Here is a 19969-nt window from a genome sequence, read left to right on the forward strand (position 1 = left end):
AGGCTTAAAGTTGCCAAGGTTGGAGACCCGTGCAGTAGAGACATACTCAGAACCAGCCCCGCCCGCCCCCTTTAGCTCCGCCCCCGGCGCTTGCAGCCGACTTTTCCCTTCTCGCACGCGGGACCCGTCTCAACCTATCAGAGGGCCCCGACCGAGCCCAAGCGAAAGGGCCCGAGAAAAAAAAACGACCCCACGATTGGCTTGCATATTCCTATCCCTTCTTCTATAGGCTGCCTCCTCCGCGACGTCGCTTTCTATTGGCTCGCCGAGGGCAAACGGAGGCGGGACGTCCGGGAGCAGAGTGAGAGAGAGAGTGAGTGAGAGAGAGAGAAGAAGGAGCGAAGCTGAGGAGAAGTTCGGACGCTCGGAGGTCGGAGCTGCTACCGGCGAAGCGGGAGCTCTCGAGCCGTCATGAGCGGCGGCGTCTACGGAGGAGGTGAGCGGCCTTTAGGCGAGAGGAGGCCGCCCTTTCTTTCACGCGGGCCGGCGGAGGGCGGAGCTTCTGGGTCCCCTCCCCTCTCAACAGCCCCGGCAGCTGAGGGAGAACCCGGCTGCTTTGAGGCGATTCCATCGCCTGTAGGGAAACCGCTAATTTACCTGCCGGTTTTCCTAGCCTCCGGTCGACGCCGCCTTCCCCTCCTTGCCGCCCCGAGAGCCTCTTGGTGCACGAATCCTGAGGGGTTAATGCTGATATGGTCACGTATATAGTCACCTCATCCGGGCTTCCTTCCAGATTTCAGGACAGAAGGGAAATGTAATGGTTAGAAAGTACACGGGGTGTTCATCTTTTGCTTGGTTTTGTTCCGTTCTGACGGAAAGGAATTGTTTTACTTCCGAGGGGAGGGTCGCGCTAACTGATTTATACGTTATATTTATGTTATTCTAAATGGCCTGTGATATAGGGGTGTGTGTGTGTGTATGTCTGTACACATACACGTGTCTGTGTGTATGTACACACACGCTCTCTATGTACACACACACACACATAAATATATATATACACGTGAGTGTGTGTATACATAGAGAGCATGTGTGTATTATGTATATGTAGAGAGCATGTCTGTACACACACAAGCTCTCTACATATATCACACACACACACATACATATATATATAATACATATGTCTGCTGGTAGGATTATTATGCTGGTATCTTTTTTCAGGTTAAGTAGTGCTGTCTGTTCCTCTTTGGGTAAGTTGCTTTTGGGTGGCTTGCTGGTGCAGAGGATGTTGGAGATCTCGAGTCTGATTTTGTTAGCGTCATCGGGGTTGATTTTGGTCAGGCTGGTTTCAACTCCGCATATAATGTTTTCGGTGGGGATGTATTTGGGAGTGACTGCAAAGTTGAATCCTTTGGAAAGGACATCGGTTTCAGCTTTGGTGAGGATCCTATCTGAGATGTTATGCACTGTTTGTTTCATGTGTTGCTGTGAGGGTGGAGGGGTTTGTTTCTGGCGTTCTTGTAGTCTTCGGAGTTTGTTGGTGTGCGTGTCTGTCCTGACTTAACCTGAAAAAAGATACCAGCATAATAATCCTACCAGCAGACAAGGGCAACGCCACGGTGGTTATGAACACATCTGACTACCAAACCAAATTAACCAACCTACTCCAAGACCCTGCATACAAGCCCCTAAACACAGACCCCACCACCTACCTAGAAAAAACCACTAGATCCAAAATAAAAGCCTCCCCCATCAGCGAAGAAATCCAACAAAGAATCATTCCCAGAGAGAAATCATCCAGATGCCCTAAGCTCTATGGCCTCCCCAAGATACACAAAGAAGGAACCCCACTCAGACCCATAGTCAGCTCCATAGGCTCACCTCTACAAAACCTAGCCAAATTTCTCGCCAAACAACTACAGCCCTATGCAGAATCCATCACCTCACACGTAAAAAACTCATTCCAGTTCATAGAGATCATAAAGAAACAAAACTTACAGCCCAGCGACCTACTCGTGAGCTTTGATGTCATATCCCTCTTCACCCAAGTGCCAATCAAAGAAGCCTTGACAGCTATCCAAAACAAATATAACCCCCAAGCACATCCTAGATCTGACCAACCACTGCCTATCAACACATACTTCATCTATAATGGACAAAAATACAAACAAGTAGAAGGAGCACCCATGGGATCACCCTCTCACCTGTCATTGCCAATCTCTACATGGAACACTTTGAAACCCAAGCACTAGAAAATCTGATCACAAACCCAAACTCTGGCTCAGATATGTAGACGACACCTTCATAATCTGGCCACACGGAAAGAAAAACTTGACAACTTCCTCACACACCTCAATAGCCTACACCCCAAAATACAGTTCACCATGGAAACAGAAGTTAATAACCAACTTCCTTCCTGGATGTCTTAGTCTACAGAAAACCCAATGGCTCCCTAGGACACACCATCTACCAGAAGAAAACACACACAAACCGCTATCTGCACGCACTCTCACACCACCACCCAGCACAGATCAACTCCGTAGCCAAGACACTCCAGAACAAAATGCTTAGCTGATGAACAACACCTAAAACCCGAACTAGACACTCTCACTACCGTACTAACATCCAACGGATTCCAAACAAATAAGATTACCAAGCTAATCCAAAAGAACCCCCACTAAAATCCAAGACAGAGAACAAGAAAAGCGGCACAGCCCTCCTCCCATATATAAAAGGCACCACAGACAGAATCCGCAAGATCCTCCACAAACACAACATCAAGACAGCATTCTGCACAAACAGAAAAATATCCACTATCCTAAGAAACCCCAAAGACAAAATTGAGTTAGAAAATCAAGGAGTATATGAAATCCCATGCACCGCCTGCCCCACCACATACATTGGAAAAACCAACAGAAGAATAAGTGCGCATTGAAGAACACAAGAACTCATTCAAAAGAGGAACCAACTTCTTCCCTGGTCCAACACTTTAAAGTCACAGGACATGATATTGAATTTAAAAGACCAGAACTATCGCCAAAACTGAACACTTTAACAACAGAATAATCAGAGAAGCCATTGAGATAGAAAAACGCCCACACAGCATGAACAAACGAGATGACACCTCCCGCCTACCAGCCATTTGGAAACCCGCCCTTATTGACAAACGAGTCCCTAACACGAGGAATGACACCAGACCCACACTCACAAGGTCCACACAGGATGTCACCACCGCACATCCACCCAGAAAGCAGACCCAAACCCACACTGATCATGAAGCACGACCAAGGACCAGAAGCCAGACCGCAGCTGCAACATTAGCCATTTCAAATCCCTCCAATCCATTCATGCAGCAGACTGACACCCACTATGAAGATGTAGCACGACCACAAAGCCAAACAACAGCTATGCAGTTTGGCTTTGTGGTTGGGCTTATTATCAGGGGATGTATTATTTTCACGGAAACAGGGTACCGTATACACACACACACACATATTCATACACAAACATACATAGTGGGCATAGAATTTCGTTTTTAATATGTGACAGTGTGTTCAGAGAAAAGAGTGACAATACAGGTAGTCCCCATCATAAAACAGTTCATTTAGCAACCGTTCAAAGTTACAACGGCACTGAAAAAAGTGACATAGAGCCGTTTTTCTCAGCTGTGACTTTTTCAGCATCCCCAGGATCATGTGATCAAAATTCAGATGCTTGGCAACAGTTTCATACTTAACGACCATTGCTGTGCCCCAAGGTCGTGTGATCCCCTTTTGCAACCTTCTGATAAGCAAAGTTAATGGGGAAGCTAGATTCCCTTAACAACCAGCTTGCTAACTTATCAACAGCAGTGATTCACTTAATAACGGTGGCAAGAAAGGTCATAAAATGGGGCAAAACTCACTTAACAAATGTCTCACTTGATAACAGAAGTTTTGGGTTCAATTGTGGTCGAGGACTACCTGTGAAGGTTATCTTATAGTACTGCTATGTGTAATTGTTCACTACACTTACTTGTATACTAGTATAAATATAAGAAACTTATTCATTCGGGAGTATGCTTGAATGGCAATAGATAGTTTTATGTCTTCTGAATGGTTATATGGAGAATTAGAGCATTTTGTCAGTAAAAGCAAGGCAGTGCTTCTGTGCTGAATTTAAATCAATTCAAATGATGCCTCTCTGTCTGCAGATGAAGTTGGTGCTCTGGTGTTTGATATTGGCTCCTGCACAGTGCGAGCTGGCTATGCCGGAGAAGATTGCCCAAAGGTAAGGATGAAAGTGAAGTGGTAGATGAAGCCAGGAGCCCTAATGACTTAGTAATCTACTAAATCAAACCTCTATATGAATGTTTTAGTTCCTAGAATTCCTTACTCCCATGTTGGCTGGAGAATTCTGGGAGTTGAGGTCCACACATCTTAAAATTGCTGCGGCTGACAAACATTTGCTCTGTATAATGTACAATGGAACACTGCCTGAGCAATTGTGGTCCAGTAATATGTAAAACATTAGCTATGTGCTTATTTGTCATATCTGCTTGATTAAGTTGGTATTCTCTGGGTCTCATCAATTAAACAATGTCCTTGGTGGGTATGTACCCTTATATTATTAACTGATTGTTAATATTCTCCAGGATTTCTTTTAGATGATATGTTCTGTGTTTTATTGTTGTATTTTGGAAACTGCCTACATTTGTAACGGATTAGGCAGCCTATAAATAATTATTAGAAATAATTATTCCCCAGGAAAGATTACCCTTCACTACTCATATCACTGTAGTTTTGCCCTCTTAAGATCATATCCCTAAAAATTCTTCTCTTGGGTCTCAATCTTTGATGGCAGGAGAAAGCTGTGGAAATGAGGGATTCTGCTGCATGATCAATCCTTTTTGTAACATCCAGGCTAGTTAAAATAACACACAATAGGTGGTCATTGTATAACTTATATGTTTGTTCTCCATACTGTTCATTGCAGGTGGATTTTCCTACTGCCATTGGGGTGGTCTTGGACCGAGATGACGGAAGCTCCATGATGGAGATCGACGGTGATAAAAGCAAGCAAGGAGGACCATTATACTACATAGACACAAATGCCTTGAGAGTTCCTAGGGAGAACATGGAAGCCATTTCACCTTTGAAAAATGGAATGAGTACGATGTTCTGCCTTTCCTCCTTTTTATCTTAAATTCTGGTTGCTATTTTGTGGTACCTTAGAATCTCTATTTCTGAAAAATAGATTTTGTCTCAGGAGAAAATATGTGATGGTGGCGGAAGTTGAAAAAAACATGGGCTGTCTCAAGCCAAGATTGCTAACAATACAGTACAGGTAGTCCTCGACTTACAACAATTCATTTAGTGACAGTTCAACATTACAAGGGCACTGAATAAAGCGACATGACCTTTTTTTCTCAACTTCAACTTTTTCAGCATCCCCATGATCATGTGATCAAAATTTAGATGACTGGCAGCTGGTTCACACTTATGACTGTTGCTGTGTTCCAGGGTCAAAGGGGAAGCTAGATTCCCTTAACAACCAGGTTACTAACTCAGTGATTCACTTAATAACTGTGGTAAGAAAGGTTGTAAAATGGGGCAAAACTCAACAAATGTCTCAACAGACATTTTGGGCTCAATTGTGGATGTAAGCAGTGATGGTATTCAGCTAGTTCTATCCGGATCGCACGATCTGGTAGTGACGGCTGCAGGAGGCTCGTCCACCCGCTCGGCTGTCATCCTGTGTCGTTTTTGAGACTCTGCATGTGTGGAGGTGGCATGTGCGCTCACATTTGCAAATGTGAAGATAAGTGAATACCACCCCGGTCATAAGTCAAGGACTACTTGTATCCTTGTATATTCCCTTTTTCTTTTTTCATTTATTATATAGACTTAGCCTGAAATAAAGGTTTCCAAGGAAACCTTGTGAATTTTTTTTGATGAATTGCTATAGAGAAGATGTAATTCTAATTAAATACCAGCACTTTGGAGAAAAACTCTTGTATAGTTTGTTCTGTCTTGTGGTTATTTTCCTTGTTTAAGGTAAAAGACTGTGATTCAGTTCAGAGATAAGTGTTGAATCATGATTATCCAATCCTAACCTGAATAAAATCTTAAATGCCTTCTGCAAGCATAGTTTGACTTGTCTAATTACATTATCCCTCCAAATAAGAGATGCCAGTGAGATTTCACCAACATGGAAATTGGTAGACTAGGCTTGAGGCATATTGAATACTTAAAATTTTAATATGTTGCTTGCTGCTAGTTCTTAACTATTGTTCAGATACTGGTTGAGGTCATATGTTGCATTAGTCATAACATGCTGTTTTTGATCCAGGTAATGTCAGCCCTGGAGGTCATCTACTTGGAATCCTGACATTTAATCCTCGCTTAATGACAGGTCGCTTAGGGACCAAGGTTGCAACAGACCTCCCCAGAGCTACTTAAGACTCAGTTCTGGAGTTCAGGTGCCTACCCCTAGCAGCCATGTGATTGCCGTTTGGGTGCCTGGCAACCATCTAGCATTTATGGCCATTTGCAGTGTCCTGTGGTCATGACTGATTTTTGCTGGTTTTTTTGCTGGTTTTTGGTGTTTACTTCCAATTTCCAGAAAAACTAGCCCACTGAAGAAAACGGGTTAACTTAATGACTACCGCAAAAAGGGTTTTAAAATCAGATACTGTCACATTGGTGACTCATCTAATCCCAGTGACAGCAGTAATTCTGGGGTCCATTACGGATGATAGAGGAACTCATTCATCCGGGTATATTCATTGAACCATTGTTAAAAGTACTCATGGCATGTGCTACCTTATAATAGTCAAAACAAACCTAATATGCTAATTTTTTTCATTCATAATCCAAAACTGCTACTAATTTTGGTCTCTTAGGTGGCTCGTTTTTTGAGGTTGTTATTGTATATTGCCAGTCCTGAACCTTCTATTAATCACATGCATGCAACAAACAGTTTACATTCCACCGACAAAAGCAGCATTCGTTTTATGTTGTTACAGTTGAAGATTGGGATAGTTTCCAAGCCATCCTGGATCATACCTATAAGATGCACATTAAATCTGAAGCTTCATTGCATCCTGTTTTAATGTCTGAAGCACCAGTGAGTAAAAATTGGTTTTATTTCTTTCAAACAGCCCAACACGTTTCTCACCTAAATATTTGACTGTTTAACTAGAATATTTGACTGTAGCCTACATGTACCCATTTTTTTTAGAAGTTTTGACCAGGAAGGTCTTAAAAATGGTTAGTAGGAAGCCTGGTTCAAGTTCAGCTCCATATAACATTTGAGCAAGTAACGTAAAGTTGAATTGAAGCTGGGATTAGTAGCTTCCACTACTACAGAGAAGTAACATGATACTCTTTCAGACACTTTTATATTATGTATAACAGCCTGAAAAATTATCTCCAAATAATTCAATTACGTCACTTCTTCTATTTGCAGTTCATTAACTATGCCAGGTAATTTTTTTTAACCTTTAGAGAAAATTATTTATTTATTTATTTATTTGATTTCTATACCGCCCTTCTCCCGAAGGACTCAGGGCGGTGTACAGGCAAAATAAAACAGACAGTACAATATATAATTTAAAATGCAATTAAAAAACTTATTTTAAAATTGGCCTGAAAAGGTTGGAGACTGGACGATAATTACCCAAAATAGCTGGGTCCAGGGAGGGCTTCTTGAGGAGGGGTCTCACCACCGCCTCTTTCAAGGCGGCAGGGAAAACCCCTTCCAACAAAGAAGCGTTGATAATCTCCTGGAGCCAGCCTCGTGTCACCTCCTGAGTGGCCAGTACCAGCCAGGAAGGACACGGGTCCAGTAAACATGTAGTGGCGTGAAGCCTCCCCAACAGCCTGTCCACGTCCTCGGGAGCCACAGGGTCAAACTCATCCCAAATGGACTCAACAAGACGTGTCTCCTCTCCCTCGCCTGGATCATCCCAATTTCGGTCCAGACCATCCCGGAGCTGAGCGATTTTATCGTATAGATAACCACTAAACTCCTCAGCACGTCCCTGCAACGGGTCATCCCGCACCTCCTGATGAAGGAGGGAGCGGGTCACCCGAAACAGGGCGGCCGGGCGGTTATCTGCCGACGCAATGAGGGTGGAGGTATATGAGCGCCTCGCCTCCCTCATTGCCACTAGGTAGGTCCTAGAATAGGACCTAACTAGTGTCCGATCAGCTTCGGAACGGCTGGACCTCCAGGTGCTCTCTAGACGTCTTCTCCGGCGTTTCATCTCCCTCAGCCCCTCGGAGAACCAAGGGGCCAAACGAGATCTGCGCCGGGTCAGAGGTCGCAAAGGCACGACACGGTCCAAGGCCCCAGCCGCGGCCCGCTCCCAGGCCGCAACTAGTTCCTCAGTCGTGCCGTGGGCCAGATCCTCAGGGAATGGCCCAAGCTCCGTCAGGAACCTCTCGGGGTCCATCAGGCGCCTGGGACGGAACCACCGTATAGTTAATTATATGTTTTAATATATATTTTTCTTTGCACATTCCCCTAAAGTGTAGAATGGATACGTCTCTGTGTATTTATAGTTATGAGATAGTCGTCTTGGAAGTTTTGCAAATTATATTTATAAAAGTCACAATTCTGTGGCAATACATAAAATTTGAAATAGCTGTATATTCTGTGATTGAGAGAGTAAAACTTACTTTAATCTACCAGTACTTTAGTCTGACAGATATTTATAAATCTGGTAACCAGTTTGTAAGAAAATGGTAGGAAACAATAGAAAAATATCAGTCTTCTGCTTCTTGAGTCATAAATAATAATTTTGTATTTTAATTATTTTCTCTGTGCTTTTCCAGTGGAACATTAGAGCAAAGCGTGAGAAGCTGACAGAATTAATGTTTGAACATTACAATATCCCAGCATTCTTCCTATGCAAAACTGCAGTACTCACAGCGTATCCTAGAAATGTTGATGAATAAGTGAGCATCATCACAAATACTATGCTGTTTTCAGAAAACAATTATAATTTTTTAAAAATAATTGTTTAACTAAGATCCTGTGGCTGTGCTGTTGCCTAAACAGGTACAATAAATTGTGAAAACTCATGAGATCATATTTAGGTTTTTAAAATATAAAAACTGGTCGGTTGTTACATTTGTATATTTTGTTTAAAAATCAAACTTTTCTAGGCTGGTGGCCTCCATTGATGAGGTCATACTGGCAGGAGGTTAAAAGCAGTTCTAGGCTTTTAACCATTTGTCTACTGATTGTTAGAAGTTACAATAGCACTGGAAAAACTGACTTAGGACCATTTTTCAAATTTATCATCGTTGCAGCATTCCCATGGTCACATGATCAAAATTCAGATGCTTGGCAACTGGTTCATAGTTGCCGTGTCCCCTGATCATGCGATCATCTTTTGCAACCTGAGGTAAAAGCCCTAGTAAGACCACACCTAGAGTACTGCATCCAGTTTTGGTCACCACACTATAAAAAAGATGTTGAGACTCTAGTGCAGAGGAGAGCAACCAGGATGATTAGGGGACTGGAGACTAAAACATATGAAGAACAGTTACAGGAACTGGACATGGCTAGTCTAGTGAAGAGAAGGACCAGGGGAGACATGATAGCAGTGTTCCAATGTTTGAGGGACTGCCACAGAGAGGAGAGGGTCAAGCTGTTTTCCAAAGCACCCAAAGCCAGACCAGAAATAATGAATGGAAACTGACCAAGGATAGATTCAACCTAGAAATGAGGAATTTTCTGACAGTGAGAACAATCAACCAATGGAACAGCTTGCCTTCGGAAGTTGTGGGAGCTTCATCACTTGAGACTTTCAAGAAAAGATTGGACTGCCATTTGTCAGAAATGGTGTAGAGTCTCCTGCTTGGGGGAGGGAGTGGAGGTCGGACTAGATGACCTATAAGGTCCCTTCCAACTCCGTAAATCTGTTAAAAAACTTAACAATCATGTTACTAACTTAACAATTTCAGTGATCCACTTAACAACTGCGGCAAGAAAAATTAAAATGAGGCAAAACATAGTTAACTGTTGGGCTCAGTTCTGTTTGTAAGTTGAGGACTTACAAGCTTAATAAATGTGGAGAACACCAAATTAAAAGAGAGAAATGTCAGTAAATGGGATTTTGTGCTAGGAAGTAAATTGACAATCCACTCTGTCAGTTAATATAATCTTGACCAGGATTTGGCCTCGCAACCTGTCAAGCAGTTCTGAAGCTTCTTTATATCATTAGATATAAATTCATGCAATATGTAAAAGCCAAACAAACCATGATAAATATGCTGCTCCTGTGCCAAAATTCTGTCATCTTCCTTGACGCTACAACTAGCTTTGCAAATGGCAGATCCACAGGGTTGATCTTAGATAGTGGAGCAACGCACACCACTGCGATTCCAGTCCACGATGGATACGTGCTTCAGCAAGGTGAGAAGTCTTCCAGCATGATCTGAGCTATCCTGCTATGTAGCTGGACTCAACAAACATAAATGACAGGGTTTGTTTGTACCAAACAAAATGAATTAAATAAAACTTATTTCTGTAAAGCATCATGACGACCATCAATAGAGAGAATTTGTAATGGTCTTGAGAGGATGTTCTGGATAATAGCCCCTAATTCAGAAATCAGTTATTTAAAATGCATTTATTTATAATATGTACAATATATGAAAGCCAGTTTGGTTGAGTGGTTAAGGCACCAGACTGGAAAGCAAGAGATTGTGAGTTCAAGTCCTGCCTTAAGCCATGAAAGCCAGCTGGGTGATCTTGGGTCAGTCATTTTCAGCTGAATTCACCTCACAGAGTAGTGGTGGTAGGGAAAATAGAGGGAGGAAGATATGTTAGATATGTTTGCTGCCTGGAGTTATTTGTAAAAATAATAAAGGTATATAAATATTATTTGAAAACAAAAATGAGTATATGTGAGCAGATAGCTGGGGCCTATTTTCAAAACCACTTTGTTGTATTTGAAAAAGATGCAGCTGTTTTAACATTCAAAGAGATGTCTTCCTTTCACAGTAGCCGCTTTGCAAAGCATCTCTTTCTAATGTATTGCAAAACACTAACCCATTAGAAGAATGAGAAGTAGTCAGAATATAGCTAGAAGAAAATAAAAGTAGGAGAAAAGCTAACTTTACCCTGTGATCCAAAGACTGAAAGGCTTGGAGCTAGATGAATGTAACCCTCTGCACTAACAATCAGCATATGTCTAGGTCCTGAGGACAAATAGCAGTAAGAAGGCAGGATTAGATAGTCTTGCAGGTAATACTGAAGCCCACATTGGACTATATGTTCAAAAGAGAATCATTCAGGAATAATGCAGGAAATAATTTTATAGCTCTTCTGGAATCCCAGCCAGATGTAATGAACATATGAAACACCGAATGTTCCCCATCTGATTTCTCTTGAAAGAAGAGAAATCTTTGGCTTTTACAAAGTAGAGATTTCATCATTTTTCCTTTTGCTCTTGTGCAGCAAAATACAGTTTCTGGGAACTCAGTGGCCCATGTGGATACAAAAGCTGGTTAGTCTGGTGTTAGGAAACATGAATTTGTCTGCAAACCAAGTTTCTATGTAAAATGTGTGTGGTGGCAGAGTATTAAATCTTTTGATTCCATTTGTGCCTTGCATTTAGGCATTGTGAAGTCACCTCTGGCTGGAGATTTCATTTCAATGCAGTGCAGGGAACTGTTTCAAGAAATGAACATTGAGATCATCCCACCTTATATGATTGCATCGAAGGTAAGATCCTGTGTTGGATGGAATGAAAGAAAACTGCCCATTCTTGTGATTCAAATGCTTTTTCATTCACAAAATTTCTGGTTTAACAGTAGTTTCTCCAACATTAAATTCCATCAGGGTTGGCCTTGGATTTAAATACAGTTTAGAGTCACACAAAGGGGATGTACGTTAAAAAAAAAGACTTTTGATTTCCAGTGTATTTCACTATTCCGAGACAGAGGTTGGATTCTCACATTACGCTGTAAGCACGCCAGGAACTTGTAGTCTCCATTTACGGTTGAATTACCTTATCCAGTATCTTTAAACTTTGGTCATGGATGCTGGGAGTTGTAGTTCAGCCACAGTTGAAGAACCCATAGTTTGTCCCTCATATAAACCATTCCACAATTCATGTATGAAGCATGAACTCAGCTAATAAGATGTTATTGTGCTAAAGAATTTACAGGTGTACGATTTTGTAAATCCACAATCTTTTTCATGAACTGGTTATGTATTTAGCAACGATAAATGATGAGGTGAACTGTGAGTAGCTTTTAGCTTAGTCAGGCTGGGATGTTCTGTTGTCTCTTTTGGCTTAAAACAAAACTCTATGTACTTCATCCTCAGCATTCCTAGGTTTATAAACTCCTGTAAGCCATCTATAGAATAATATATTTAAATGACCTTGATTTTATATGCTAGGAAGCAGTTCGAGAGGGTTCTCCAGCAAACTGGAAAAGAAAAGAGAAATTGCCGCAGGTCACAAGATCTTGGCACAACTATATGTGTAACGTAAGTATTTGTCATCACATTAATTTGCTTGGATATATAAGAAGTATTTCCTGCAAACACATTGATTTCTGTAATGAATGGTTCCTTTAGGGAGTGAACTGCAGTATGACTCATGGTTCTGGTGATTTAAATAGGATTCCTTTACCACATGCAATCTGTAAGTTGCATTATTAGTAAATGTTAGTGTAATGAAAAATTATAAACACATTCTGGATTGTCTGGTGAAAAGCAGGCCAGTGGGAAAGTAAAAAGGAAATTAATAACATGATTAACATCACTTATAGGTAACATTTTATAACTCGAAGCACGTAAATCAGTGTTGACATGGCTCCCAGAGGGGCTTATCCTTTTCATTACTCTTCACAAATTTAAGGAGATCCTGATATTGCTTGACCCACTTTGCAGGCCAACTCTAAGTCAGTGCAAGTGATTTTTATCTGCAAATCCTACAAACATATCCCAGCAACCTGTAGAAGCATCTTTACTCTCACTTTCCCCCTGGATGGAATGGGTGAGTTTGAACAAAGCTAGTGAAAGGGAATCAGTAGATGCCATAAGAACAGAGAAGAGAGTCTGCTTCACCACTCTTACCGCTGTAGTGAGCTCCCAGACACGGGTACCTAACTGTGCACAGTCACTGGTAGTATTGTTCTGGGTGTCCCTTAACCTACTTCATGGGATAATTGGTTAATGGCTCTTTCCTCATAACAGTTGGCTTTTTCTTCCCTCCTATGAGTTGACTCCTCATAAGAATTGACCCTTGCAAAAGGTGACTCATAAGAGAGTTGACTTGAAAAGTTGACTGCACTGGATGCTTGATCCATGTGTCCTTCTAGACTTCCTAGAGAGCCTTACATTTTGATTTCTGATGTTACAGATTTATTCTAGCCTTTCTGCCCAGATAGGCTTTCTTAAATAGACTAGCATTTTGGGGGGGGTTTTTTGGCCACAGCTTTGTAGCATTTAGGCTGTCAAGCCCATTGTTCTGCTGAGTTCAGGAATTCAGCCTCAAAAGGTTCTCTGAATAAGTGTAATAGAGCTCTTTGGATATCGTTTCCACTGTGGGTACTTGGTGATACAAAGTATTTCCCAACCTTTACCTGGATGCTCCTACTTGGGTTTCCAAGTATAATAGTGATATTGAGAACGTGGTGTCCATGTTGTCTAAATTGGACCTTTGCGTTACCTTTATTTTTTTAAAAAAATATAGCAGTACAAGTATTAGAAATCTTTGTGTGAAAATATCTTTTCTCCTCCCATAGTGTGTTATTCAGGATTTTCAAGCTTCTGTTCTACAAGTTTCTGATTCAGCTTATGACGAACAGTAAGTTTTTCTTAATTTATGGGAATGTTATGATGGCTAACACAAGGCTGTCTTCTGATCTGAATTGTGTCTCCTTTGTCTGTAATCTCTATTCTGGGGGGTTTTGGGTGCCACCGTTAGCATCTGATTGTAGCAACAATATTCCTGGATTCTGAAGAAAACCCAGATATAAATTCCTTTTAGATGCTGAAAGGGCAAAATGTGATCTGCTTTAAAAACATAACAAAACCCTTTCTGTCTTTCGCTTTACATCAGAAATGGAGAATTAAAAATTTTCCTGGATATTAATTATAGCTCTCCTAATTCATGTGAACTTCTGTGTTGACAAGGGCATATGGGATATTTATTTATTTATTTATTGTTTCAATTTCTATACCGCCCTTCTCCCAAAGGACTCAGGGCGGTTTACAGCCAAAGTAAAGACAGTTAGTACAATTTTTAAGACCAGTTTAAAAATATTTGTTCAAACATCCGGAAAGTAATTGAGTTTTCAAGAGACTCTTCCACTGTTATTAAATTGCTGTTTCTGAGATTTCTCAAAAAGTAATTTCTTTTATAAAAACAGGAAAAGAAATGATTATTCACCGAATGTCATCAGAAAATGTCTGATTTTTCACCAGGGTGGCTGCGCAAATGCCAACTGTACACTATGAGTTTCCCAATGGCTACAATTGTGATTTTGGTGCTGAGCGGTTAAAAATTCCCGAAGGCTTGTTTGACCCTTCAAATGTAAAGGTAAAACTATGCAAGGTAGAATGGAAATGTATCTTTTGTATATCTATGTTCAATGGCAGTTTTATGGAAACAGGTAGAAAATCTAGGAACTTAGTTTTGTGGATTAAAGAAAAGTGTGTCACAGTGTGTTTTGTGCTTCAATGACATCTGATGTTGAGGCTCTTACTCTGTATTACAGTAAATTTATTTACCAAGATATTGCAGTTCAGACATCCTTGTTTTCTAATAGAGATTTTAATACTCCATCATGGGTAATTCTCGAGTTACGCCTGTAATGGAGCCTGCCCATTATGGTTGACAGTCATGACAGTTGTAAATCATGATGGTCGTAAATCAGAACAGTCATGTGACTGATCCGAGTTTATGATCTTTTTTTTGCATATATTGTAAAGTGACCACTATAGTCATTAATTATTGTTCTGGTCACTAAGTGAACCTATGGTTTTCTGTGCACCAGATTTGGTGAAAACCAGAAATATATGCTAGATTTTGGCAAAGCATCATAAAATGTTTAGTACATGAAGTACTAAAATAATTTAATTAGTTATAAACTATGTCATAACAAGGAAAAATAAGAGATTCTGTGCTGCATGTACCTTTTTCTAGTTACTACAATTATCAGACAAAGCTTCCCATTTTATGATTTTTTTTACCCCTAGATCAGGGGTCTGCAAACTTGGCTCTTTTAAGATTTGTGGACTTCAACTCCCAGAGTTCCTCAGCCAGCTTTGTTGGCTAAAGAACTCTGGGAGTTGAAGTCCACAAGTCTTAAAAGAGACAAGTTTGCAGACCCCGCCCTAGATGATTTGGGCCATCTTTGAAAAAAGACTCAGAGTGTTGTTACTAATTCCGTCTCCTATGTGATCAAAACTAATGACAGACATTCGTTCTCTTTACTAGGGCTTATCTGGGAATACAATGCTTGGTGTGAGTCATGTGGTCACCACTAGTGTTGGAATGTGTGATATAGACATTCGGCCGGTAGGTATTAATTAGGCACAATGGGAGGTTTATTTTTCTTGATTATAAATGGAAATGGAAGCAAGAACTATGCGGTGATGCAGAAATCTTCACTGTTCAGAGCTACCTGAAAGCCAGTTGAATTTGTACATTTGATCTTCGGCAAAAGACCAAGAAGCAATATAGTTCAGTTGTATTTTTCGGGTAAGCCCAGATGTAGCTCAAAGGCTACAGATTGGATGACGATGGTTCAATTCTTGTGTCAACAATAGCAATAGGAATAACACTGGCACTTATATACGGCTTCACAGTACTTTACAGCACTCTCTAAGCTGTTTACAGTGCCAGTATATTGACCCCAACAATCTGGATCCTCATTTTACCAAACTCAGAAGAATGGAAGACTGAGTCAACCTTGAGCCTGGCAGGATCAAACTCAGGGCAGCGGGCAATGTTAGCCTGCAATACTGCATTCTAACCACTGCGCCACCACGGCTTTGATGTCCATAGCCTTGTTGAATACTTTTAGCTAAACCCTGAAAAGAATTACGCCAAATTCCAAAATTCTCCTATGTATGGCTAGTAAGCTGTTAATTCCACAGTTGTGCCTCAAATGGGCAAACTTGATGAAGAATCCGAATTGTGTTGCTTGTTTACGGAATTAGGGATTCCTGTTCCCAAAATACTGCTTAGTATGGAATTTTAAATGTTCTTTATATTGTGGAAGACGTTTATTAAAAAGGGGAAGGGTACATCCTCTTTTGCACAAGAACTACTCCCAAGTTTTACATTTGTTAGTAGAAATGTGTTTTTAACTCCTTGACCTGTTTAATAAGTAATACAAGAGGATGTGATTTCCTTTCAAATTCTATGTAGGCGTGTGCAGTCTTTTCTCTCTATCAAAAAGCAGATTACAGAAAGTTAAATCGTCCAGTAATTTATGTGCCTTGCTTTCCTTTTCCAGGGCCTCTATGGTAGTGTGATTGTAGCAGGAGGAAATACACTACTACAGAGTTTTACAGACCGGCTGAATAGAGAACTCTCTCAGAAAACCCCTCCGGTAAGTGTGTCATTTCCCCATATTGGCATATTTGAAAAACTTTGGGAACTACCTATTTTGCTTTTTTTTTGAAACTTAAAACCCAGCATCTATAGAGATAAAGAAGATTCTGGTTTGTGTTGATTATTGAAGATAACTGTCAGTAGCCATGGTTACTCTGGCTAAGAATTAAGTTAGCTCTGTGTGTTTTAGCAAGTTTGGGCTTTAGATTTTGATAATTTCTCCTGTGCTTGCCTCATCTGGGTTGCAATTTCCTGCGAAACTCCAACGTTATGTGGTTTCAAAGACTATTGGGAATTAGATAGTAGTGGTAGCTGCTTCTGAAGTGAAAAATAACACGGCTGAGCATATTCATATCTTTAGAAATTCCTCAAGCAGTTTTATCGATCTGTGCTAAAGCAACGGAATAGTTGACTTGCTATATAATTAGAGTTTATGAAGTTCTAGAAAGCCTTCTCATTGTCCAGTAATCTCCAGATAAAGTCAGACTATAAATCCTCAGATGAAGGAATTCTGGGATGTGTAGTTCCAACATGTGAGAGGCACTTATTGAGGAAAGAAATTCATCATTTTTCTTTGCCTAATTGTTTATGACAGGAATGTCTACTGTTAGTTGGACAGTGTAAAATTCAGGGAACGCCTGTGGATGTGGAATAGGATTAAGGTTTTCTAGGCATAGCTTGATGGTGATATTACAGGAAGGTGTGGCTACTTCCCGCCCCTTCCTGGGTTTTTTAAAAATGCTGCCAAAATTCAACAGTAAAATGCACAAACACATTTATTTGGGGAGGTCAGAAATAAGATGGGAACAAAACATCGTTTCCCCCTCCCCTTGCCCCCCTCGTCCCCCAACTTTTATTTTATCTTTATTTAAAGGAGGGTATAGCCCAACTGAAAATCACTCATTTTGCTAATTCAATTTCTGGGATGCAACCTTTGGGTATTAAGAATCAAAGCGGGTTGTGTCCCTTCTAACATAAAGCAACAATCTTAGTTGAATTATTGAGAAATGATTTGAGCTATCTGGTCTATGTATTCCACAATGCAGAATATAAGCAAATATCACCAAGTTGTAATTTGGGAAACCTGCTCCCGATGCACAACCACCCTCAAATCTCTTTTCTGATTTCAGAGCATGCGGTTGAAGTTAATAGCGAACAACACAACGGTGGAGCGAAGGTTTAGTTCCTGGATTGGTGGTTCCATTTTGGCTTCTTTGGTTAGTAAACTATTCCTAAAAAGATCCTAAAGGATTATTATATTATACATTATACAGGAGGGTATGTGATTGAGAAAAGAAAGGGTAAAGCATCGAATTTTGTATGTGCAGGTAGTCCTTGACTTATGACTGGTTGCTTTAGTGACTGTTTTAGGTTACGACGGAGCTCCCCAGGACTACTTATGGCAGGGGTGTCCAAACTTGGCAACTTTAAGACTTATGGACTTCAATTCCTAGAATTCCTCAGCCAGCAAAGCTGAGTCCACAAGTCTTAAAGTTGCCAAGTTTGGACACCCCTGACTTATGGCCTGAAATCAAAGTTATGCCAGCTGCGCCTCTCTTGCAATTACGAGATCTCATTTTCAGCACTTGGCCACCAGGCTGCATTTACATCCATCTGCAGCATCCAACAGTCACATGACTGTGATTTGTGTTTTTTTGCTGGAAACGGGGGCTTATGGCAAAAAGTGCCCATCGTGGACAATGGATTTGCTTAAGACTGCTGCAAAAAAAAAGGGGGTGGTGGTGTAAAATTGGGTGTGGTGACCAGCTTAATCATTGGCATGACTTACAATCATAATTGTGGTCTCAATTACAGTTGTAAATTGAGGAATATCTGTGATAATGGAATGGGGTTGGGAAGCAGGCCCGAGGCCAGCAGGGACCCTGAAGGGCGGGTAGCAGAGCATGGGGTACCTCGGGGATGGGGCAGGCATTGATCCCCCACCCAAAGCACCCTGTGCTCCATTTAATGACCGCATCTAGAAGAACAAAGGTGGGATCACTGAGTGAAGTACTTTCTGACTGCATCAGGAAGAGCTGAGGTTGGGTGGTTAAACGAGGCAGTCACATGGGCACCTCGCTTAACAACTGTTACAACTTGGTTTCATAATGGGCAGGTTCCATTACGGTCGTGAAGTCGAGGACTACCTGTACAATCCAAATTAGGCATGGAGAAAGATGAAAGCAAGAAAATGCTCAGTAAAGTTGGGGGAATTTGAAGGGGAACTCAGAAAGCAAGGACAATAGTGTAATATCTCATAAGGAAGGTTGTGCATAACTTGGTTTCTGTGTGCCCCAAATATGTATTGCGAGATGGTTATGTTTTTGATTTTTTTTTGTAGGGTACCTTCCAGCAAATGTGGATTTCTAAGCAGGAGTACGAAGAAGGGGGAAAGCAGTGTGTAGAAAGAAAGTGCCCATAAAACCCCACGACTTTAAGAATCTGCCTTCCTGTTGCTTCTAATTTTTTAATAGCTTTAGTATACTCAGGAATTGAAACTTTGTCTCTTCTGTAGGAAGCGTATACTTTTTGTGCATCCTGATTTTCAAGGTTTTTTTAAAAAAAATCCTAATATTTGAAAAGGCCAAACTTGTTCTGTTTCGCAGCACATGGATGCTTTTATCCATTTTAAATGCAATAACTTTTATACAAACTTTTTAAAAAAAATAATTTTGTATAAATATCTATTTTCTGCAAAAAAAATTCTCCTGGAGACTGATCTATAAATTATGGTTGTAATTTCTTGCCTCTGGATAAAGATGAGGAAAAATGTGTACCTTCTTACAGACTAGTCTTCCTTGTGCTAGCATCAATAAATTTCTCTAGTTTGGCTTTTGGGCTCCTTTATTTTACATCATATATTCAAGTAAATATTTTGAGGGTTTTTTACACCTAGAGGTTGTTTTCATGTTTGCATATTTCTATTACATTTTCTATATCCGGAAGGTATATATCAGGGATATCAAACTCGGTTTCACTGAGGGCCACATCAGGGTTTTGTTTGACCGCGGGGGGGGGGGGGCATGGCCAGCTCGACATCACTCATGTTGGGAGCGCCTCTGATGGACCAAGCACTCTGCCAGCGAAAACAGCTCTGTTTTCGCGGGCAGAGGGTTGCAGGCAGCCTTTGCAGCTGAAAATGGAGCTGGGGGGCCATGATGCATGTGGCCCTCCCAAGCTCCATTTTTGCTGGCAGAGGCACCATGGGTCTGTCCTGTAGTGTTTCAGGGCGGCCCCATGAGCCAGATCTAAGCACCTTGTAGGCCGTACCAGCCTGCGGGGCTTGAGTTTGACACTCTTGGTATATATGTATCTACAGCTAAGCCAATTATTGTTTGTTAACGGAACAGTCAGCTTGAGTTTAACTACAGGACAGTGATACTATGGAATCTTCACCAGTGTGATTAACTTGATGATAGTGATCCAATGCTCAAAGAATTAACAGAGTGTTCT

General features: G+C 41.0%; 1 protein-coding gene across 1 annotated transcript; it reads left to right on the forward strand.

The window, feature by feature from the left end:
* The first annotated feature begins 272 nt into the window (after positions 1–272).
* On the forward strand, positions 273–19348 carry ACTL6A (actin like 6A). Its single transcript, XM_058189087.1, has 14 exons — positions 273–436; positions 4136–4212; positions 4918–5092; positions 6950–7050; positions 8763–8860; positions 10256–10350; positions 11558–11664; positions 12346–12435; positions 13698–13759; positions 14380–14494; positions 15395–15475; positions 16419–16514; positions 17647–17733; positions 18858–19348. The coding sequence occupies exons 1-14, from the start codon at positions 412–414 to the stop codon at positions 18936–18938; spliced, it is 1290 nt and encodes a 429-aa protein (XP_058045070.1). The 5' UTR covers positions 273–411; the 3' UTR covers positions 18939–19348.
* The last annotated feature ends 621 nt before the right edge of the window (positions 19349–19969 follow it).

Source organism: Ahaetulla prasina, chromosome 6, assembly GCF_028640845.1.
Source record: "Ahaetulla prasina isolate Xishuangbanna chromosome 6, ASM2864084v1, whole genome shotgun sequence".
NCBI lineage: Eukaryota > Metazoa > Chordata > Lepidosauria > Squamata > Colubridae > Ahaetulla > Ahaetulla prasina.

What these genes read in the sequence shown, in the direction of transcription:
- ACTL6A (XM_058189087.1), top strand. Translation starts at nt 412, where the DNA reads ATGAGCGGCGGCGTCTACGGAGGAG. An exon ending in AAAACTGCAGTACTCACAGC is followed by an intron (nt 8,861 to 10,255) that starts GTATCCTAGAAA and finishes CGCTACAACTAG; the next exon opens with CTTTGCAAATGGCAGATCCA. An exon ending in GTGATATAGACATTCGGCCG is followed by an intron (nt 15,476 to 16,418) that starts GTAGGTATTAAT and finishes TTCCTTTTCCAG; the next exon opens with GGCCTCTATGGTAGTGTGAT.